The sequence below is a fragment of the Pelmatolapia mariae genome, linkage group LG23 (genome assembly GCF_036321145.2).
Source record: "Pelmatolapia mariae isolate MD_Pm_ZW linkage group LG23, Pm_UMD_F_2, whole genome shotgun sequence".
NCBI lineage: Eukaryota > Metazoa > Chordata > Actinopteri > Cichliformes > Cichlidae > Pelmatolapia > Pelmatolapia mariae.
In genome coordinates, this window is record NC_086246.1 from 45218967 (window position 1) to 45242004 (window position 23038).

The 23038-nt window shown below is 39.6% G+C and overlaps 2 protein-coding genes across 3 annotated transcripts; one reads left to right on the forward strand and one right to left on the reverse strand.

Annotated features, from left to right (window-relative positions):
* The first annotated feature begins 1263 nt into the window (after nucleotides 1-1263).
* Nucleotides 1264-8738, forward strand: ubxn6 (UBX domain protein 6). The gene is made up of 11 exons (XM_063467228.1): nucleotides 1264-1455; nucleotides 1933-2090; nucleotides 2785-2849; nucleotides 3367-3495; nucleotides 3595-3692; nucleotides 3811-3886; nucleotides 4006-4090; nucleotides 4210-4429; nucleotides 6009-6139; nucleotides 6278-6426; nucleotides 6775-8738. The coding sequence occupies exons 1-11, from the start codon at nucleotides 1373-1375 to the stop codon at nucleotides 6898-6900; spliced, it is 1320 nt and encodes a 439-aa protein (XP_063323298.1). The 5' UTR covers nucleotides 1264-1372; the 3' UTR covers nucleotides 6901-8738.
* Nucleotides 8739-10325: 1587 nt separating this feature from the next.
* chaf1a (chromatin assembly factor 1, subunit A (p150)) lies at nucleotides 10326-22470 on the reverse strand. Of its 2 annotated transcripts, none has more exons than XM_063466263.1 (16): nucleotides 22162-22470; nucleotides 20339-20386; nucleotides 19423-20084; nucleotides 18913-18975; nucleotides 18525-18769; nucleotides 18094-18175; nucleotides 17924-17992; nucleotides 17209-17426; nucleotides 16254-16422; nucleotides 16046-16126; nucleotides 15306-15407; nucleotides 14920-15169; nucleotides 12572-12725; nucleotides 12139-12460; nucleotides 11878-11962; nucleotides 10326-11169 (listed from the first exon to the last, which is right to left on the reverse strand). In XM_063466263.1, the coding sequence occupies exons 1-16, from the start codon at nucleotides 22223-22225 to the stop codon at nucleotides 11060-11062; spliced, it is 2724 nt and encodes a 907-aa protein (XP_063322333.1). In that variant the 5' UTR covers nucleotides 22226-22470; the 3' UTR covers nucleotides 10326-11059. The 2 variants fall into 2 exon arrangements, with proteins under 2 accessions (XP_063322333.1, XP_063322334.1); XM_063466264.1 differs by lacking the exon at nucleotides 22162-22470 and adding an exon at nucleotides 21693-21758.
* Between the last annotated feature and the right edge of the window lie 568 nt (nucleotides 22471-23038).

Consider the following 23038-nt stretch of genomic DNA (forward strand, 5'->3'; position numbering starts at 1 on the left):
GATAATCACAGCAGTCTGTTCTGGCCACTTAAAATATCTTGAGATAACCATTTTCTGCCATTTGTGCTGCCCCCTTGGGCACATCTTTCTTGAAAAAATAAATTTTTGACGTTAATTTCCCTTTTTACCAGGATAAATGAAGGATATATACAAGTCCCCTTGCCAAAAACTGATCACAGCTTTTATTTTGTCTTGAAATCATGTTTGAGAAACATGTCTGAAATTTTCTTGTCAGATTATATTGCAACAAGTCATGAACAGCATTTTAAATATAGCTAATCGGTTTTTGTTTTTTGTTTTTTTGCACCACACCATCAAAGACTCTTATCACCTCTGGACAGCTTTGGAAAATGTGAAGGAAAATGAACGACTAACTGTATTTTTGTAAATTCTATTTATATAAATTTTATGGCTTCATCTACTGAGCCCAAAGAGATATGTTGACAGTTTCTTTGATTTCTTTAATAAAGAGATGAAAATGCACTTCTTTTTCTGATATATCTGTATTTCCCGACATGCCGAATCATGCAAGCTTTATGTCATACTACTTGTCATCACCTTTCCGTATTTGTACTTGTTTTTAACAGTCTTTGATAGTCTAAAACAGCTTTATGAATGTAATCAAAGGTAAATCATCAGACAGGTAGGACAGAGCAGTCAGCTTCAATGAACCAGCTAATGTACATATCTCCACTTAAACTAAAAAGAATAAAAACACAAATTATTGTTTTTTTATTTGTGTGTTTTAAACTCGTTTACTAATCTCTGTTATTTTTTTTCTCCAAATCCAGAATCACCAGACACCGAAAGAGTTAGAGGGGGCTGCTCTGATAATACCATCAGGTCAGGTGTCAGACTGGATGATTAGCAGCAGCACCCTGCTGTTACTGTATACTCATTTGTTCATTAAATCAGTAACATATTCAGTTCATTGAGCTGAAAAAAATAGCCATAATAGTCTGTTAATTGACTAGTTCTAAATCTAACCGCAAGATTAAAACATTTAATTTTAGAAAGATAATCAACACAAACCAATTTCTGTGCTGACCTTTGAGCCAGTCAATACTAGGGTAATTTCTGCAAACATGTAAGTACATGTAATCAAACAAACAAACAAACAAACAAACAAAAAGGTTAAATAATAATAATAAAAAAGTTGTCTTATAAAACACGAACAACTGATCTGGAATGGTTGGACTTTCAGTTCTGAGTTCAACCACGAGGGGGCGACCGTTTCTCCTGATGAGGCGGAAGCAGTTTGTTCTCATTTAAAACAATTTTGTTGTGGTCCTCTTCCTCGCTAAAACCAGGCTGGGTGCTGCCCATCTGTTTGTTTTTCCCTGGTGGTCAGATTTTTGTGCAGCTACAGAAAATGAAGAAGTTTTTCGATGACTTTAAGAAAGACATCAAATTTAAATCCGCGGGACCCGGGAAGAAACTAACGGAAGACACCAGGCAAATAACAAACTTTTCTTTTCTCAGCTGCTACAGCGCTAAGCAGAGCTAGCCGCACAGATAGCCATTTAACATTGGCTAAACGGGCTTAATCTCATAGCTGACAGCTGGTCAGTAATGAGTACCGCTTTTCCGCCTCCCCATGTATTGAAGCTAACCACAACAGTGCTAATTTGTGTGTGTTTTTCTCACGGGTGTGCGTCAAACGGCTAACTGTTATATAATCTTGAGCACGGCGGGAGGCGACTGTATAATTTCAGGGTAACCTGACTAACAGTTAATCCCTGCACAAGCTTGTTTAGTTAAAGAACTAAGCAAACCTGCTTCTCAACAGGAAGCAGAGTTGTTGTGATTCTGACTTTTTTGTACTGTTGTCGTTGCTACTTAGCTTAGCACTGTCTTTTCTTCTTCCTACTGTGAAGCCACAACACGTCTCCTCTTATAGTGCTGTTTCTCTCCTAATAACCCTACCTACAGTGCCAAGCCTGAGGTGGTGCAGGGCAGATCCAGTGTCAAGCACGATCGCCATGCCCCCAGTGAAGGAGCCCAGAGGGCTGGAGCTGCAGCCTTGGCCAGGATTGAACAGCATCAGAAGCCGAAGGTTCACACCTCCCAGGACGCCATTAGGACCCAGGGTGAGACATGCAGCCCTGTTATTACACCAGGTGGTGTCTCAGATCAAACACAGATGAACGTCAGCCTCCTCGTTTCAGTTGTGGGTATTAAGATAATTCAGTTGTGGGTATTAAAACATGTTTTGGACTGTGAAGCACTCTACGGATTATTATAGTTGATCTGGTTTAAAAAAAAATCATATCTTCTAAATTTGTTGTCTGCTACTGTAATATATCCAGTATATGAAAGAAACAGCCACCAAAAACGTTTATTACCTCTGAAAAACCACATAATCAAAGAAGTCACCCACCCATTCATTTTCTGCTGTTTAACTGAGGCCGGTTAGTAAGGGCAGCAGCCTAAGCAGAGAAGCCCAGACCTTTCTCCCCCCCTCAGATAAACCCTCAGATATTTAAATTCCTCCACTTGAGGTAGCAACTCGTCCCTGGATCAAAGAAGTATTTATTTAAAAAAAATCATTGTTTTTGTATTCATGGGAAGATTTGCATCAAGTACATAATCTTTATGTTTATATTAAGATGCTGATCCTGTGAAGTCAATGGAAAGTAGATATGATTAGATACTGTTTTAAACTGATAAAGCAAACAGCAAAGATTTTTATTTTGAGGTAACAGTTTTGGTTAAAAGAAATTATTTATTAACTGTTAAAAAAATATTCTGGTTATAACGGTTGTTTTCTACACGTGCTTGCAGTAAAAAGAGAACTTGAGGCCGAGGCAGCTGCACTTGCTGAAAAAGAAAAGGCAGCTGCAGCAGAGGTAAGTGTTGCATAAACCAGAATTGTGACACAATTTTCATGCTAATTTTGGTTCACATCGACTGTGCTTAACTTCTTATAATATTTCAATTTTTTTTTTCACGTTGAAGAAGACAGTATTCCTGATAAGCTGTTTTCATGGCTGATTAAAGTAAACATTCCTGTTTATACACAGCCTATCATACAGTGTCCAGTGTTGAAAAGGGCAGCATAGGTGCAGACAGCTGTTCATCTCAATGTCAGTTTCATAATATTGGAAAGTAGGTGTCTTTCTCCAGCCAGACAGCTGGCTTTTGTTTTAATCTTCCCTTATTTACCTGAAATCTGTTCAGTACTAAAATGTTTTTATCACAACCCTGGTGGTTTTCTTTAGTTGAAAAGCCAGAACTTTCTTTTTTTTTTTGGCACCAATTCTTTTTTTATATGCATAAAAAACCCTATATGCTTGTTGAAACTGTTAGTGTGGATGAAAATTTCATCACTGAATCTAACAACACTTAATGACATTTTCCTCCCAGGGCTCCAAAGTGCCAGTGAAAGATCCCACCCTTCTCTCAGTATCGGGCGTCTATTTCATCTGTCCACTAACTGGAGCCACATTAACCAAGAGCGAGAGGGAAGTACACATTAAAGAGGCCATTTTAATGGTATGTCTGAGGATGTTGGTTCAGTTATAACTTGTGTGCAGTCAGACTGAATGCTACTCTCATTGGTGCTTTTGATAAACATGCCATTTTTGCCTGCAGCGGTTTGAGGAAGATGAAGTCGAGGCGTCGGTTATGATGATGCACACATTTAACAAAGACAGAGAGAAAGTGAAGGCTGCGGTGGACATCATAAGCAAGTAAGACACTGATGGTGATGTTAATTGCATATGTAAATGTTTTATGCTGTTGTCACAAATTTTGAATATCTGTTCTAGACATCAAAAGTTTTTTTTGTTGTCATTGTTTTGTTTCCAGATATGTTGAAAATATATGCAAGAACCCCACAGAAGAGAAATACAGGAAAATTAAACTCAGCAACAAAGTGTTCCAGGTGTGTAACGTTCCTCACGTACTGGATCAAGACTAACTATTTGTAGCAGACTTTATGGGATTTCTATAAGAAAACAAGATAATTTTGCATATCTTATAAGATTCCTTGTGTTATTTCAGGAGAAAGTAAAGTCTGTGGAGGGCAGCAGGGAGTTCCTGCAGGCTCTGGGCTTTACAAGTGTGATGCTTCCCATAGAGGGCCAAGGTAAATGAATAGTGATATTTATGAGCAGTATGTGTCTGCTCACCTGCCAGTGATTTTCATTTATGCATCATTCAGTCTTTACATTGTTTTAACGCGTGCCCACCTTTCATGGAGATCAGAGGAGGAAGAGGAGTTCCTGGTTTTGCCAGAACAGAGCCCCGATGCGCTGGAGCTGATGAAGGAGAGGAGGGATCGTCTTCAGAGAGGCGAGCCGGTCAGAGCGCAGCTGGACAGGCAGCCTCAAGCTTTCAGGCCGTCTCCTAACGCTCAACGCTTTGAGCTGCCGCCAGAGTTCTACAACCTGACGGCGGAGGAGCTCAAAAGGGAGCAACAGCAGAGGTATAGACTCACTTTCAATCCAAAAAATTGATCTAATTCAAGTCAGCTATAAATTCTAGTTAGATGGTAGAGAAATGTTGTCTCTCTTTTCTTTAATGAATTGTCTGTGCAGTCAGATCAATTACTTGATTTCACTCGCTGTGGTAGCAGTTCCAGTGAAATGGAGTAAAGATCAATATTTGGCTCATAGGATTTGCAATTTATCTGTGACAGTGTGGTTAGAGAAACTTCATCCCTGTTTGAATTTATCCTACAAGACTGCTGTAAAAGAACCACAAGTAACAGTTTGCCCCTAAATATGCTTGTGATCAAACTAGGTTTTGGTTATATTTGTTCCACATGGTTTCCAAGTTTGAGTAACCAAGTAAAGAAGATTCAGAGGAGACAGTGACAGTCTCCTGGATGTGTGCAGTAGACAGTGACCCCTCGATGGATCATTAGTTCTCATAACTTTGCAACATGATGTAAAGCGACAGATCCTTTAGATCTTGTAAATTCTGAGGTGGGTCCTCTATGGATCGGACTTATTTGTCCAGCACATTCCACAGATGCTCGATTAGACTGAGACATGGGGGCAAGAGGGCACAGCCATCAGGGAATACTGTTTCCATGAAAGGGTGTACATGGCCTGCAGCAATGCTTAGGTAGATGGTACATGTCAAAGTAACATCCACATGGGTGGCAGGACCCAGGGTTCCACAGCAAAACATTGTTCAAGAAAATTTGATTCATCAGACCAGGTCACTTTGTTTCATTACTCAGTGGTCCACTTCTGATGCTCACCTGCCCATTTTTTGATGCTTCCGATGGTGTACAGGTGCGGCATGGGCACCCTGACTGTGTGCAGCTATGCAGCACTATATGCAACAAACTGTGATGCACTGTGTATCTGTACATCTATCAGAACCAGCATTAACCTTTTCAGCAATTTGAGCTATAGTTTCTCATCTGTTAGATAACACCTCATGGCCTGGCCTTTGCTCCCCATGTGCATCAGTGAGTCTATGACCCTGCTGCTGATTCACCACTGTTCATTCCTTGGACCTATTTTGATAGATGTGGTCCAAGATGAAGACATAATTGCTGTTATTCACTTTACCTGTTACTGGTCATAATGTAATGCTTACGCGTAAGGTTATAAATTCTGGGCTCATGGATTGTGAATTTCTAGCTTTGCATTTTAGAAATGAGTCAGCAGTTCAGCATGAAGGCGCAGCTTAACTTTTCACCAGGGTTTGCTCACTACATAACACACACATACTGTGTTACATGTGATGAGGACAGTGATGAGCGTTGAAAACAACTGAGTCACAGCTGTTGAACAACTAACATCTTTTTTTAAACGACTGCAGCATTGAAATTATTATTATTCTTTTTTTTAACTCTTAGTTGTTCTGGGTGTATGGTAGTATTTGACTCTAGGTTTCCACTATTAACAGCACACCCAAGAATAATGGATTATTTAATGCTAATGTGCTTTTTATAGCCTCTGGGTGTGTCATGTGCCTCTAGCCACAAAAGGTTCTCTGGTTTACTAGTGTTTGTCTATCAGCGAATGAGTCCCTTGTGTGTTTCACAGGAGTGAGTTAGTAGAGAAGAATGCCATGCTGCGCACTAAAGCCATGAGGGAGAAAGAGGAACAGAGGGAGAGGAGGAAATACAACTACACCCTGCTCAGGGTGAGACTACCTGATGGAAACCTGCTACAAGGTGAAGCCACAATTTAAAATTTACTTCAAGATTAAATCAAATTGAGTAAGCAAAAAGTATTTTACTCTGAAAAATCCTACACATTGTAGTTTTGTTGGCATTGTCGACACAACTGCTCATGATTTGTGACCCTCTCAGGAACATTTTATGCCTGGGACCGGATGCCTGTGCTGTTTTCATTCATGCGGGAGTCTCTGGTGGACGGTTGGCAGCCCTTTGAACTGATTGCTCCTGGAGGTCAAAAACTACAAGAATCTGAAGACATCGCTCTCGCAGAGTGCAACTTGGTGGGTTGAAATCAGAATCTACTTGGCAAACCGGCCCGTGGATTAATTTTTTTGTCAGTCCCATTGTTGCCCTAACACTTAACACTGTGTTTAGTATTTCTTTCTGATGAATGTGGACACTGGGATAATGAAAACAAACTTCAATGTTAAAACCCACAGCACAGAGCAGGGGTTTTAATTCAGGTTTTAGTTTGTGGCAAATTTTTAGAACAGAGTGAATGTTTGAGGTCATTTTTAGTCGGGTAATATTGATGTTGAGGTAAAGTATCACATTTACATTTCAACGACTAATTTTCTCCCTTTTAAACGAAAATAATCTGTATTCTACTGACTTCCCTTATATTTTAGGTCCCTGCTGCGCTGCTCACGTTTGCCTGGGATGCAGCTGTGCAGGCTGATATTGCAGCTGCAGGTGGAAAGAGCCCCACTCTCCTCAAACCGGAACTGCTGGAAAACATTCGGAGCCTGAGCTGAGCAGGAGCACTCTCTCCCGAACCCTCCCCTCTACCTCCCTCTTTCCTCTCACACTACTGGGGTGAATTCGGCCCTTTACTAGTGACACATTTATTTTTGCAAACTCTAACCTAAGTCGGTAGCAGTGATAGATTAGGGGCAATGTTACCCTAATATATTTGTTGGGCTGAGCATAATCTCCCCATGGGGATGAGGTCACAACACAGCCTGTTTCAGCAGGACATGTTGAAGGAAGCACTGCTGACAGATGGAAGTACAAAGCAAGAGCACATGGTTGTTTTGGGGGGTTTTGCATCCTGAATGTACATGCTGTGTAGTAAACAGACTCTGCAGCTGCAGTCTTTCCTGTTCTGCCCAAGTCAGTCAGGTAGAGTTTTCAAAGCATGTTGAGACCTTGTTTTAACTGTGTCACCACTTCCTCCCCTTTAGAAAAAAATAAATAGCAAAGACAGTTCAAGATACTGTTGTTGAATCACGTTAAGTATCTCAGCTCCTTCAGCGGCTCCTGTGATTTTTTTTTTAAGGCTGCTGGGTGTCAGTGCACTGGCTTTACTTCAGACTTGAAATGCTCTGTGCTTTGTTTGGCGGTGTTCGAGATTAGCTCAGTGTAGTCTGTTAACTGATTTGATGTGATACGAGTCTGGCTTTATTGCTGAAAACATACATAAGCTTCTGTTGCCCTTTTGTCCTCTGCTCTGGAGCGGCCTTGCACTTCTTGGTGTTACAACACAGACTGTCTTTTGTTGTTGCTTCAGTATGAGCATGAGCCTAAATTAGAATTCATAAATCAAAGTTTTTATTTTGGATAATTTTGAAATTTATGTTGAGATAAAACAGAGGGGTAACTTAAAAAAAATTTAAAGATGAGGCCCATATATATAGTTTTATAATTGTGTCAGCCATGTGGTGACAATGTGAAGGCAATTCTAGTACTGGAATCAAGTATTTTGCAAGTTTGTAACAATGAAGGATATTTTGGGGAGTAGGGAGGGGCCTAAACACCTCTAATATTACATTGTTCACACTTAAATGATTAATGTTTGAATTTTATGTTGAAGCTTTATGTAACCAACTCCACCCTGGCATGGAGATGGCCAAATTTCTGGCAGCATGGATTTCTGTTGTATTGAAAATGGTTAATTATTTTTGTATTTGTTTGCATCAAACACTTTTATTTTTCTCCACATAAAAAGGGTCTGAGTACATGGAAACGCCTCAAAACACCAACTGTCCGAACTGAATCCAGTGATAACCTCAAGTTGCAAAAGAGACTGAAGTTTCAAAGTTTATTCAAGCTGCATACGTTTATTTTGGTTGTGGTTTTGCTGTAAATGAGCATTTACCAAGTAGAACTTTAAAACCTAATTACTTTCTCCTTGTAGTGGTTGGTTAAATGACAACAACCTACCTCTTACCATTTCCATGCATCACAAGGGAAATGTACACAATTATGTAACATCAGTCTAAGGTTAGGGGATACTGTCTTTTCCCCTCTTATGTTGCTAATAATGGTCAGTTGCACACTGAACACACACAAATTAGAACTGGGTGATGGGGAAACAAACTGATGTCCACTATTTCATGCACAGCCCAGGTTGAATCAGCCAAAAGAAACATTTCTGCAGTCTAAAGCTTGTCCACAGGTATTGCATAAAAGGGATGTAGATCTTTCATTAGCACCATAACAGTATGAAAAATTAAGTGAGCAGTTGTGATCTGTCCAGATGTTTCCTTCCGAGTGGTGTTCTGTTGCTTTTTAAGCTGCCTGTAATAACGATCGCTTGCAAAGCCTCTTAACTTTTAACAAACAGAAGTCTGTTTAAAAAAATAAATAAAAGTTGTCTTTGGAATAAGAAATGTTTTCTATTCTTGTGTTGGACATGTATTTATTTGCAAAGCCTTCATAATATGTGCAAAATCTTGACGTGCTGATACCTTAAATGTGAAATTAGTTTAGCAGCCAGCCATTTACTACTCTCAGATTTGGACCCTTTAAAGTCAAGTGTATGATATTTAATGCGTTATTGCAGATTTTTTCCCTGTGAAAAAAATAAATTGCAAAAAGAAAAGAACCTGTTGTAACAAATATGATACAACTTAAAATTCATATATGCAGACAGTTTAATAATCACTCCATTTTCATAAAATTAGAATTTTCTGGCAATTATTTTATGGTTCTAGCTTTAAAGGGTTAATCAGATGAAATACAAAGTGTCTTTAAAGATGGTAACCCGTTTTTGACTTATTTTGCTGTTATTTAGTTAAAAACAACAAAAAAAAACCCCAAAACTGAGGCACTATCTAACATGGTTTACCAGTTGAGAGGAGGGAAACTCCCCACCAACACATCCATTAAAAGTCTAATAAGATGATGTAGTCTGGTTAAACCAAATTAGAGCTGCTAATACTCCTCAGCCCCCCTAGCCAGCTGTAACCAGGAAGATGGTTTCCTCTCCTTGAGCCTGCTTTTGGGGTCTCTTCCTGTTAAAAGTGAGTTTTTCCCTCCCACTGTCACCAAGTGCTGTCTGTGTGGCATAGTCTGATTGGTGTTCTATCCCTTATCATATAAATTCAAATTGGCTAAGGTGAACTGCAGTATCAGTATTAAGAAAAAAGGTAATTTATGTTACTGATGTTGCTCCAAGTAGTTTAGAAACCGCTACTTTACATGATTTTTCAGCACAAACATCTGTACCTTGTACCAAGAATGATCTGAAAAAGAAAATATCCAGTGCGCAGCAAATATGTTGATGATGTCATGTCAGAGAATGGCCTGATTGCTCAAATAGCAACTCATTACAACCAAGATATGCGCAAGAGCATTTCTGAATGCACGTCTAACCTTGAAGCAGATGGCTCTCCGGGTATGACTCAAGTCAGCTAACAACAGAAAACTGATGCTACAGTTCGCACACCAAAATGGTCAACAGAAGATTGGAAAACTGTTGCCTGGTCTGATGAGTGAATTTCTGGTGCAACATTCAGAGGGTAGAGTCAGAATTTGGCGTAAACATTAATATTACTCCTGACTATGTTTATTCTTTTGTGACAACAGTGTATAACAGTGATGACCGTTTCCAGCAGGATAAAGCCACGTGAGCCTAAATCACCTGGCACTGGTTTCTTAAACATGACAGTTTACTGTACTCAATTGCCCTCTAAAGTCATTAGATGTCAATTCAGGAGATCACCTGGGATGTTGTGTAACAGAAGATTCAGGTAACACATGTGCATCATTAATATATTACTTATCAACTGTCAAACTTAATTGCCCATTGTGGGACAAATATTTTCTGAATTTAGTTCCATGTAACAACTCAGCTGCCAGTTTTTTACCGAGCTCTACTAACAACTAATAGAATAACAAAACATCCCAAAGAGACAAGGAATAAACTGTATATAAAAGTGCAGTACTTTTATTCATGTTTAATGGATTTATCCTGTTCAAGTATTCTTGAAAAATAAAGAAAATACATATTTATAAAACACTGTGACACTGAACCTAACTGTACAAGTACAGATCTAGCAACTACTCCAGTGAGTTGTCAGGTTTAGAAGTTGCAGAATAAATGAACCTATGGAAATCAGAAGAAAATGTACAGATGGACTTTAAGCTTCTCATTTTGGTAACCTATATACATTAGAAAATATCACATCCACAACTTGATGAATTGAACATTTCAAAAACCGTAAATAATGTTCTTGATGTCTTGGATGCTTCTTGTAGAGGGAGGGGGAAAAAAAAAAAAAAAAGGCCATTTGTGTTCTGCTTTTCTCCCTGTTTAACCCAAATCTGCAGCAGCAGCTAAAGCAGTGCCGGAGAAATTCACCTTCCCCTCTATAGGCCCACGTTAAACACAAATATCAGATATAATCAATGAATACTGGAATACTGGTCAAGCCTGTCCTTATTCAAACCAGTCACCAATATTAGGGATAGCTGCTATCGGCCCGATGGCTGCTGACTGAACTGAATTAGTTGAGAGGGAACTCAATCCTGAGCAGAGTTTACCTGCTACGAGTTACCCGTATCTTAGGTGCTTCATCTTACTTGAAGACTTGATTCTGTCTGGCACACTGTGGAGTTCAGATCCAGCAAGCAGGAATTTCTAGGCGGAAAAGGGGTAGTCTGACTGGGTGAAGACGGCCTGTCCTGCACTCAGACAGTGTCAAGGGCAGACGCAGAGCTTGCAGTGGGGAGAGCAGCAGTGTCAGAGGGGGTTATTTCCATTGTACCATCTCCCTCGCTGGACGTCTCTTTTGTAGGGCCTGAAAAAAAAAAAAAAAGTACAAATGTAATAAGATTTAATTTAGGTGTCTAAAATGTATACATACACTTTAAAACTGAATAATATATATAGGAAACTGTAATAAACAGCTTAGGTTAAATGCTTGGCTCAAAGTGGCTCTATTGTGCTATTAATTTCTAGCTCCATAATTTTATTCTTTGACTCCACAGTAAGTTTCCATACTTGACAATTGAAAACAATCCCCATTTATGTTATACTGGGTCTTGGTGGTACCCCTCAGTTCACCCACTTTCAAACCTTTTCTGACATGCCCTACTTCATAAGCTGAAATAAAAGTTCACTACACAGTTTTTAAACTCAATCACTACCATCAAAATCCAACTACAGACTACTGGAAAACTTCTTCTGATTGACTGCTACTCCAAAAAAAAGGTATGAACAGTAGATGACTATGTTAGGAGCCATTCTCATTGGCATTATACAGAATTAAGAGTAAAATGAGCATTTGCAGCAGTCTGAACTCTGAGCTTTTGCATCACAGGAATTACTCGTATATATGCTGGCCTCACTTGATTGTAGCCATGTTTAAAATGAACTTTTCACGAATGTGAAAGTGTTTACATTCATGACTTTCACACACTCGTTGAATCTTGGTTTAAACCTTAAAGTTGAAAATTACAGTTAAAAGGTAAAGTTTAAAAAAAAAAAATCTTCCTATGCAGCTTACCACTTTGGGTAGAAATAATTACACAGTCATCTTCATCATCATCCTCAGTGTCAGCTTGAAAACCGTCAGCCTCCATTGCTTCCGTCTGGTAAACAGTAAAAAGCTGCAGTCAGTTTAAGAAAATCCTTTCACGTGTTTGGTAACATGATATTTAAAGTGGTAATGTGAAGTGGATATTTCATTGTAGACCAGTCCTGCAAACAGGGCTTTAAAAAAATAAATAAATAAAAATTAGAACTCTCACAATCCACCTTTACCTACCTGCTCAGGATCATTACATCTCTTCATAAACTTGGTGATTGACATGCTGCCTGTGCTCTTCCTTTTGTTAGAGGATGAAGGGGTGGTGGAGCAGCTCTGGGGAGTTGTGGGAGAGTTTCCCTGAGAGCCTGTGGCTGCCTGGGGTTCTTCACGGGGTTCTTCTCGAGCTCCCGTGGTGAGGTAGGTCCATTGGCAGGGCACTGGAAGAGCCTCCTGACTAAAACGGGACAGAACCTCTTGGTGCACATACCAGCAGCATCGCCTGTGGGCTGAACGCTTTTCATAAACAGCATTGTTCTTGATGAGGCGTCGCAGCTGCATCCTGATCAAAGCAGGAGGGAAAGGAAAAATCTCAAGACAATACAACTACACCATATAAACATAAACGTCCACACTGAATATTACATTTACTGTTCCCTAACCATTGCTTTACCTGCTGGGAATGTTTTCTGCTGGGTTCTGAGGGCTGGACAGAACAGGAGGAGATGAGGAGGTGGTCTCCTGGCGACAAAACTCCCGAAACTCATTGATGATCACTTTGCTACTGTTGAGATTGCCATGCAGAAGAGGCAGCAGCTTACCGAGTACTGTCCAAGACGAGAATATTAGGGAGTTATTCATTGTGATGTCATAAATACATACATTTATTAGAATTTAAATACATTTCACATAAAAATCAAAAGATTTATTTCCTTGAAGAAAGAAAAAAAAAGAAAGCCAACAGTGCTGAGCAATATTAGGCTAGCGTAGAACCATGACCCATTCCGCTGCCAAAATAAGTTGATCCAGAGTTTGCAAGACTTTATATAGACACTTTACACCTCCTGTTTTACCATCCATCCATGAGAAGATAATTGATAACAGACGATTTTTCCTGCTTTTATTTTGAAGGCTTACTCTAGAAACTCTAGTCTAAAAATTTTATTTCGTAAACATGCTGGTTACTGTATGGTCAGAATTTGAGATCTCAGTTACAGAGATGGGTAGTAATAAGTTACATTTACTCCGTTACATTAACTTGAATAAGTTTTGGGGAAAAAAGTACTTTCAAAAATACCTTTATTACACCATACTTTTTACTTGAGTACATTTGTGAAGAAGAACTGCTACTTTTACTCCACTATATTTGGCAATATTTGACTTGTTACTTTTTAAAAATAATTAATTTCTAGTCTAACAACATTATATCTAATAACATTAGATACTACTACTACTAATAATGGATCATGCCGCCACTGGAGTTACCTGTAACTCTTTCACCAATCAGATGCAGCCATGCAGTCACATGACCAGATATAAAACACATTTTTTAAAAATGGCAGAGGTAGCTAGAACTGAAGAGGATGAACACCCTTGCCCTCATGTACAAAGCATGTTTCGCGTAAAAGCAGTACAAAATGACAGCTGTATAACGCGGTGTCTTCCGTGTGAGCCAAAACAAACCGACATTCCAGCATAACAAAAACTCAACATCTAACCTGAGGAAGCATGCTAAATTTTGTTTTTTTAGCTGTGGTTAGGTGGATGTCATCCTTATGTTACAGCAGCTGTGTTGAGCTCAATTCCTCGATGGTCAGTGTACTGCAACTTTTTGATGTGTCCATACTCCAACACACATGAATTAAACGGCTGAATTGCCACCTCAGCATGGAGTCAAGTACTATAGAGTCTTGCAAATGACATCATTTTATTCTGGTGTGTAGCGGCAAGGACACGTTTAATAGTTTCAGGACACTGACCCTCGAGGACTGGAGCTTGACAGCCGTGGGTTATAGGATCACAGTCTTGAGCCACATTAAAAATTAAATGATTTAAAAAAAATAAATGATGCACATTTCCAGAATCACTCCCTTTCTCTGCTAGAAACTACATTGGTAATTAAGCTGTTTTAATATTTTTCTTTTCTCAACAAGTGACTTTTTGTCCTGACTCCTCCTTCAATGAACTTCGATTATGAGGTGTAGAAGTTTATAACTAAGAGGAAGGCTAAACATTTTTTTGAAGGAGACTATTTGCCAGCACTGCTTAGCCTTGCATAAGTTCTGATTTTGAATGTAATCTGGAATTCATCGCAACTTGTTTGTGTTGGCTATGAATGACAAGATTTTGTTTTAGTAGTTAGTAAAAAAACCATCTCCAGTGTGATCAAATTTTCATGGCAAACATCCTATACAGCACAATAATGCCCAGACCTAATTCTTTTGAAAACCATATATCTTTCCACAGGTCTCAACTTCATCAGACATCACCTAGACACAGAGTTGGATGAGGCCAGTACAAACAGTAGCATATCTGATGAAGATGACTTCTTTAGATCCATGGGGTCAGGAAGCCAGAAGCAGGGAACCTGGAGATGTACCTTTCATGTATATTCATTGGAAATATGGATCTATTGCATAGCTTTCCTCACATCAAGAAACTGTCATTCAAAGTCAATACAGCTCTTCCTGCATCTGGAGCCTGTGAGGGACTTTTTAGTCAGGCAGGACTTCTGTTCACTGCTAAACAGTTACAGTTTCACAGCAAGAACCTTGAGAACTGCTGCTGAAGCTTAACGATCACTTCACTGAGTGAAGAAATGGCACATTTTTTGCTAAATATGCAGATAGATGCACACCCATACAATTTATGGTAAAGTGAGCTGCCTTGTATGTATGTACGTACGTTGAAGTTGCCTCGTTCTAAAGTTTTTTTACTTGCTCCATAATTAATCACAAGAGGAGCAGGCAGCTCTTCAATCTCAAACTTTGAATGCAAGCAAAACATATGACGGACACTTACATTGTTCTTCTCTCTGAGACTTCAGTGACATCTCCTCTGGGCTGGGACTGTTGTCTGCTTTGGGTAAAGGCTCCACCAAGCACACAGCATATAACTGTAAAAGTTCAAAGCCAGGTGCTTCTCCCTCCCAGATGCAGCCCCTCACCACTGGCTCCAGCACCTTCATCTTCTTCTTGCTGGACATAAGCTCATCCCACTCCCTTGCTTTCAGTTTCTGACGGAGTTTCTGCTTTTCCAGGTCACCACCATCCTGGGAGGTTTATTGGGCATTATCAGTTGTGCGAACCGCCAAAAGAAACTTTGCCAAAGTATTTTGAAACCAGAAGAGTCAAACAATTCTGTCAGCAAGGTGACAGAGGGAACTAATACTGTAGTTCGACTCATACCTCTTCTTCCAGTGCCCCTTCATCTTCTGAAAGGTAGCCATGAGGAACAAAGAATCCATCATCGTCATCATCATCATCTTCTCCTCCTTCTTCCTCATCTTCCTAAAAGTGATCAAGAGTTCACAGCTTTCTAACTAGTAAAATAATCACTGTCACAGTTGTTACCAGCCACAAAGCATAACCGGTATCATTTTCACCTTGTAAAAAGAAACGTGCATAGCTGTCATTTCATACATAATGGCATGGCTGAAGACGCATACTGTAATGTCAACTATAATTTAAGATGGATTTGAATACTTTGGTAGGGGTTGATGAGAATGGCAATGGATAAACAAACATTAAAAACCATATGACTGAGTTTAAAATCATTAGGTGTGGTCCAAGTGCTCACAGTCAACATTTTATTGTGTCGTGGTTGAACAATCACATCACAAGATGGTCTTTTTAGTTCACTTCACACACATAGTTACACACACACACACACACACACACACACACACACAAAATGAACTCAATGGTCGTTTTCACACCAGGACTTTGGGACAACAATCTGTGATTTCTAAATAAATCATGAGTGATTGAAACGGGTCCGTTTCAATGATTTCAAAGAGAAGAAAAAACAAACGTGGGCGTGTTGTTTGACGAACAGTAATACCTATATGTTTATATGTCTGCATGTGTCTAAATCAGTTATTAAATGGGGGGGGGGGGGGGGGGGGGGGAGAGAAAAAAAGACTTACCCCTTCACTATGAGACAGGGACTCTCCTGGCTCTTCCTCCTCCCATTCTTCATCACTGTCCACCTCATAGTCAAGTAAACCCTATGGTCGTAGAGAACAGTTGCTATCACTACAGCTACACATAAACTGGCAACCCACATAAGCACATTCACCGCTGGGGTGGTGCATGAACAGAAGACATTAATAAAATTACAAATAAAGGTTTCACCTTGTCTTGTCTAAAGGGGCAACGAGGTGAGATGTGTGAACTGTTCTTGCTCCATGTGCCCCAGTAGGCTGGACGGTAATTCTCATGAAACTGCAGAAGCTTCATGGGCCCATAACGTTTACGGTCCGGCACACTATCTGGTTTTGGCCCTTCCACTGCTACACAATCCCTGAGAGTGGAAGAAAAATCCCACAACAAAAACAGGAAGGACTATTTTAATTATCTTTTTTTTTTTCAGTTTATAAAAATGATACATGAGAACCAATTTAAAACAATTTTATTGTTCTACAGGCATTAATATATAATCCATTTGTACTTTAAACTTTGATCATACATTTGAATTATGTTTGTTTTTATATTTTATTGTCAGACCATTGGACATCACCAGTGATGCAGAATAGAAACTGTAACCGTCCTAGGGCCAGTTAGGAAAATACTAATTTAATAGTTCATTAAATTCATTTGTGTATTATAGAGATGTGGCACTGACACTGTGTGAACGAAGAAACTTGCATAGTTATCATTTCACCTTTCCCCCTGACTTTTTACAGCCCAATTTAGCTGACTTTGATATAGTAGATCTTGCTCAGACTAACTGACCAAAATGCCTTCAAAATACTTTTCCTGACTACGAATACACTTGTACTGCTCAGAAGCAGCTGTGTTGCTTTCAGCCTGTGTTATGCATTTAACTTTTTTATATTTTTCTAATATTACAGTTTTAACTTCTTTTGTAAAATTAGATGTTCTGCCTGTTCACGTTTGCAACTGGGCCACCTCTTTCAAATCAACATGCTTGTAACTAAACTGACAAACCCTGGGTTAACTTAAGCAGTTAATAACCAAGTTCATGTGACTGCCTCGGCCCAAGGAGTCTGAGCAAGGGATTACTGCTGCTGTATATAGATTTACAAAACAAAAGTTAAATTGGGATTACCACCATTTCCAGTCTCACCTGAGTGAGTTGGTCTGTCTGGGTTTTGTGGGTCCTGACTGTCTGGGTTTTTGCCCAATCCAATCTTTCAGTCCATTCGGGTTATCAGCAGGATTCAACAAACATCGGTCCAGTTCCTCCAGAGCAGACTCTTCACACTGAACCCGGCACAGTGGTGCCAGAGCCATGTTTTCTTTGATCTCAAATGGAGCAAATTTCCCGCACGCAGCTGCAAGTGTCTGAAATGACAAGGGAAGAAAACATATGGCAATTATTTTGCTGGAGGTTCATGAAGTCAATATAAACGAGAAGCACTAAGAATGCAAACCTCCGCCAAGGCAGCTCACTCTCTGAGCAGCATTTACCTTTAGTATTGTATTTTTAACAATACATACTTTAAGTTTGCAGTGCAGTGAAAATCGGGGAGCAGCTGTATGAAAGAGGTTTGCTTTGATTACACAAACCTTATGTAGGAGTAGATAATGGATAATGGGCACAGATTTTTAAATAACTGAACGTGAATACACTGAGCTTGTTATACAATGTAACAGTAGTTAGTTAAAAATACACTGCAGATTGCTCACTTTTTGTCTTAACAATACTTGCTGTAAATATTTAATGTGGGTGCAGTTTTAAAGAAAAGACATTTTATGAAACTGTACGGATTTTGAAGGAGAGATCAGAGTTCAAATGTGACATCCATCAATTTTCTTGTCAGGTTAGTAAATCTACTTACCTTTGGAGCCTGCTGGATCTTCGGTTTTTGTAGAAACCGCGTAATTTCTGCTTTCTCAGCTTTGAGGCGCTGTAACCAAAACAGAACAGTCAAATGGTTCATTTTGAATGTAGAACAAGATGCTGAGCACATAACTGTCCAAAAAAAACAAAAACAAAAAAAAACCTTACATCCTTTTCTTCTTTCAACCGTTTCTCCTCCTCTTTCATTCGCTTCTCTTCCTCTTTCTTTCGTTTTTCTTCCAGCTTGGCCCTATGGCAGATGTTAACAAAAATATTTTACCAAATCTAAACTTAAAAACAAAACTTAATTCAGATTGAATGAATAGACTATATGGATTCCTCTATCAGCTGCCCTATATGTCGCTTAAATGACTGCAAGTGTGGGGGGAAATATAAATAATATATGGATAACCCAAACCACGTTCCATTTCAGCTCCACTGCCACAATGGACACAGAAATCTTTCCAACCATATGAAACAATGAAAGTGTTTTCACTGTTCAGATTCCTCCATCAGCTGACCTGCAAGTCTCTCAAATGACTGCAGGTGTGGCGAAAAGTATGGACAACTACAATGTAAAACAATAATCCATTACTTACTCCATTTTGGATTTCCGCAGCTCCTCTTTTGCTTTTAGCCTCTCTGCCTTTTCCCTCTCCTCCTTCTCTTTTTTCTCCCGTTTTTCTCGTTCATCCTTCTCCTTTTTCTCCCGTTTTCCCCTTTCTCGTTCCTCCTTTAGTTTTCGAGCTTCTTCCTTCTTTTTCTCTTTTGCAGCTTTGGCCTCTTCCTTCTGCCGTTCCTTCTCCTGTCGCAGCCGGAGTCTCTCGTCTTGTTCCTGTAAACTCTAAATGGCAAATATTTATCACTTTTTCTACAAACTGATAAAGTGGGTGAAGAAATCTGACACATAAAAGGCTCACAAACTCACAAAATAAATAAATAAATGAAAGTAAACTGAATGCAACAATCGGGGGGGGGGGGGGTTACCTTCAATGAGCGTCTTTTGACCTTTTTTTGATCTGCTGGTATCTTGGGGGTGGTCTTTGACTCCTGTTAGTGAGAGAAAAGAAATATGGCTCAAGATCATTGCCTGTCTTTCACAAATGCTCCTATGTTTAAATATTAACAATGTTAATTGTTAACATTAACACTGTTAACAATTAACAATGTTAGAATTACTTCAACAATGACATTTTTCTGAACTAACAGCCAAGATTAACACCCCCTACAAAAAAAAAAACAAAAACAAAAAAAAAAACACTGTTAATTATTAATGGTTTAGTACTTTAGTGTTATGCATTACATGAGTAAATATCAAATTAAAGCAATCTATTGATGATAGGAAGCAAACACTGAATAGAAATCTTGTTTTTTGTGTGATATGTGCAGATACTTTATAAAACAAACTCTTTGAACACTGATTATGTCACGTTTGTAGTAATATACTGCCCAATGTGGGCTGCAACAAAAAGCAGGGCCACAGAGTGCTGTACATACTGTAGGTGTAGTAGCGGGTGTAGGGTCATCCGTCTTGGACTTTTCTGGCGAGCTTTCAGACGGAGAGGTGACTGATGAAGCTGACTGCATGGACCGGTTTCCCAAACTAGAAACATTTTCTGACTCATTCAGCTCCTCTGCTTCAGTGTCAGAATCCTGTGTTGTGTCAAGCTGAGAGATGGATGCGGTGTTGTTCTTTTCCTCCTCCTCCTCCTCCTCTTCTTCTTCTTCTTCTTCCTCCTCTTTATCATCATTGTTGATTACAACACAGTCTAATGTTTGCGTTTTAGGAGCGCCATTAGCACTGCAGGACTTCTCGGGCGAAGCCGTTGTGTCTTTGCAGTGATGCTTATCTTTTGCTGGGACGCAGGGAGAGGCTGAAGCAGATGAGGCAAGGGGCTTTAAAGGAGATGATGTGTTGTCCTCAGTCAGATCTATAATCATGTTCTCATCTGAAGTTGCGGCGCGTCTACGGCTTATGAAGCCATCAAGTGGCCCACGACCGTTAACCAAAGGTGGGCCACTGCGCACAGAAAGAGGAGAGGATGCATTCTCATTCTCCCTGTCTGAAACTTCAGGTTCAGGGCAGGAATGGGCACAGGGGCGCTTAGGTGGCTGGTTCTCTTTAGGTTCAGGGTTCAGGCGCTTGAAAGGAAGACGGGCTGGAGACAGAAGAAAATACAGATTATTTGGAGCTGCACCACTGTGTATGATGAAAGACAATTTTGATTCAATATATTGATGAGGGAAAAAGTAATACAGAAAGTCTAGAAGTAAGTAACAGGCACTGTTAGTGCAAGGTATAATTTTACAGTAGACAGCACAGAAACTATGAAATCTGCATTGTCTCATTTCTCATTGTCAAGGGTAATATGTTTCCCAAAATGTAGAAGTAAAAATTAAACATTGCATTTACCTTGTACAAGTTTCTTGCTGGCATTGTTACTTGACTTACAATCCATGCCTGAAAAATGAAAACAGACACATTAAAAGAAAATTAAAGTAAAATTTCACTTCATGATATTAATTTGTTTTAAATAACCTGCCAGTGAAAGTGCTCAAGAAGAAGAAAAAAAATACTATATAATATAATATAATAAGATTTTATAAATATTAATGCTTACTTCAGCAATACTTTATCAATTCCTTATTTATTTCTGATAAATCTTTAAGTAGAGAAAGGGAATTTCTGTGGAAACATTAGTTTAGAAGCACTGTTTTGTGATGTAAAAACATGTCACCAATGGCAAAAGTAATTAATAAGCTTCGAGACAAGTGATTGTAATTAGTTGGAATATTTGAAACATCTGTGCATTTTAGAAGCAAATAAACTGCTTTCTGAGCCCCAATTCAAATCAGTTGTATTGATACAGTGCCAATTCACAACAGTCACATCAAGGCACTTGAAATGGTTTTGATGGACTGGAAAAAAAAAACTGAACAGGTTTTAAACTTCCAAGTATCATTATCCATCTTGGAGCCTATCCCAGCTGTCTTTGTAAAATGACTGCTATTGCAAGTAATACTTAAAACACAGCGTTTAACGTTTTTTCGTATGTACACACAATAAAACAGTTACACTCATGCTGGTAACCTGTTGAGGCCTACTTCCCCCCTACTTCCCCCACTCCCAGCAGAGTGATCAGACTTTAGGAGAAGTGGACCCGTTATCAGAACCGATATTGGCATTCATCAATAAAATATTTATCAATAGCCATACCCCCACAAAAAAAATTATATTTATCCATTTAAAAAGCAAAACAAAACACTGGCAACACCACTTTTTAGTGTTCAGACTCTGCTTGTAGTAAAATAGCATTTACTGACTAGTGTCATAACAACAGTCCGAGAGCCAATACTAATCGATTGGCATTAAATGCATTTATCTGACAGTAAAAGTAGCGCTTGAATATGCTGTATTAACGGCACAATACGCTGCAACAACAACATTACACCGAGTATAGTAGCTATGTTTGGCTGGCTCTCCCGCCAACCGGCGTATGCATCAGTGCCACAAGGCCCGGTAGAGTCCACCAGGCAAGCGCCTCAGTTTGGGTCTGTCAGGATACGTTTTGCCTGCCAAGCGATGAGCTGAAACCTCCCTCCAAACAACAACTGAGGATGGTCGTAACAACACGACACAGTTACAACAGCTTCAAAACGTCAATGTGTGTAAAGCTAAAGGGAAGGGAGCAGCTTTGACGCGTTAACTGTGACCCGGCTTTCATGTTTGCTGCTAAGCATCTAGCCTAGCAGATTTAGCTAAGCACCTGAGGCAGAGCTTTGAGTTGCAAAGTAGAGCAAAAAATACAACTGTCATTCGGTTAAAGGCCTTTAATTGCCAGTTAGAGTTGGATGGATATAAATACCGACCAACCGAAGCCTAGCTTAACTAATTTAAACGTTATCCGACGCTAAAAATTTCCGGATTGGCGTTAAGTGACATTATAACAGCAAAGTAGCAGGTTAGCTGCACATAGCAGACTTTAATGACTCAAGACAATGGCGCATTTAAAAAACAAAAAAAAACAAAACACAATCTGTGTGTGTCTCGTCCCATTAGCATTAAATAGCCTCGCGAGATAAAACAGTTTTTAGCGTTGGATAACTTTATTGTATGCAAATGACAGTTTTGTCAGTTTGTCAACTCTGTACGTAGTTAAGACAAAACTGTACTTTGTCTATGATATACATGTAAACATATGTGTGCTTTAATGGCATTCAGGGCCGTAGCATTACCTCTTCTACGAGGAGTCGATGCTGCCAAATGTCCTTCCACCGATGGGTTTTCAGCCGCCAACATCCCAACCACTAACCCGGGGGCTTCTGTCGTTAGCTGTGTTCTCCGACAAAGCGACTTCAAAATACCCTCAAGGTTCACGTTAACACCCGAAAATACACCGCGGTAGCAAACCAATATTGTGCTGCTATTCAAACGACACGTATAGCTAATTTATTTCACATAAAACATAACACATACTCCTTCCTACAGCTCCTACATGCTCCCCTGGTTTACCCTGCTGCCTGCCTCGCGCTCCCGAGTCGGAATTGGCGGGAGCCTGTTACTTCCATCAATGCTCCTCACTGATTGGCCCAAAAGAAGTTACCGGCTGCCAAGGGGCTGTTTGATTTGTACTGCTGCGCTGCACGTTTATGCTACCGTTCACGTTTTATAAAGCTACGTGACTTATTCTTGGTAGAAAGAGAGTTCTAGACACTGTCTGATAGTATTTAAGATGTGAACTGTAACAATAAAAGTCTATTCTGTCATGTCATTCAGTGGTCTAAAACCAATTTAACTTTATTATGCCAACACTAGCCACTCCATAGGGGACACCTGATGCTGTGAACCAAAGAACGCCCAGTGTAGCTGATGATTCGGGCTCTGTGATTGGCAGAAGAGTTTGACTTTCTGAAGTCATGGTTGCCATGTTGTGTGAAATAAAGGAATGGGCCGGTATAAACTCCCGACTATCCCGGTGTTTTTTGTGTCAGGAAAGCGGCTAAATGTTTATGAATGTGTTAATGAGGTTTTCATTTCTCTACTTTAAGATTAAAAAGGCCTCTCCTATACTGTTTACAGAGAGGGGACTGGGTGGAAACGATGTCATGTTGA

Bases quoted from the DNA above. Each gene is read 5' to 3' on its own strand.
- chaf1a (XM_063466263.1), bottom strand. From the start codon at position 22,225: ATGTTGGCGGCTGAAAACCCATCGGTGGAAGGACATTTGGCAGCATCG. The intron at 20,387-22,161 runs GTAATGCTACGG...TTCATTTTTCAG, and splicing joins ATCGACTCCTCGTAGAAGAG to GCATGGATTGTAAGTCAAGT. The intron at 16,423-17,208 runs GTGAGACTGGAA...TTCCACTCTCAG, and splicing joins AGACAGACCAACTCACTCAG to GGATTGTGTAGCAGTGGAAG.
- ubxn6 (XM_063467228.1), top strand. From the start codon at position 1,373: ATGAAGAAGTTTTTCGATGACTTTAAGAAAGACATCAAATTTAAATCC. The intron at 1,456-1,932 runs GCAAATAACAAA...CCCTACCTACAG, and splicing joins AAACTAACGGAAGACACCAG to TGCCAAGCCTGAGGTGGTGC. The intron at 3,693-3,810 runs GTAAGACACTGA...TTTTGTTTCCAG, and splicing joins GCGGTGGACATCATAAGCAA to ATATGTTGAAAATATATGCA.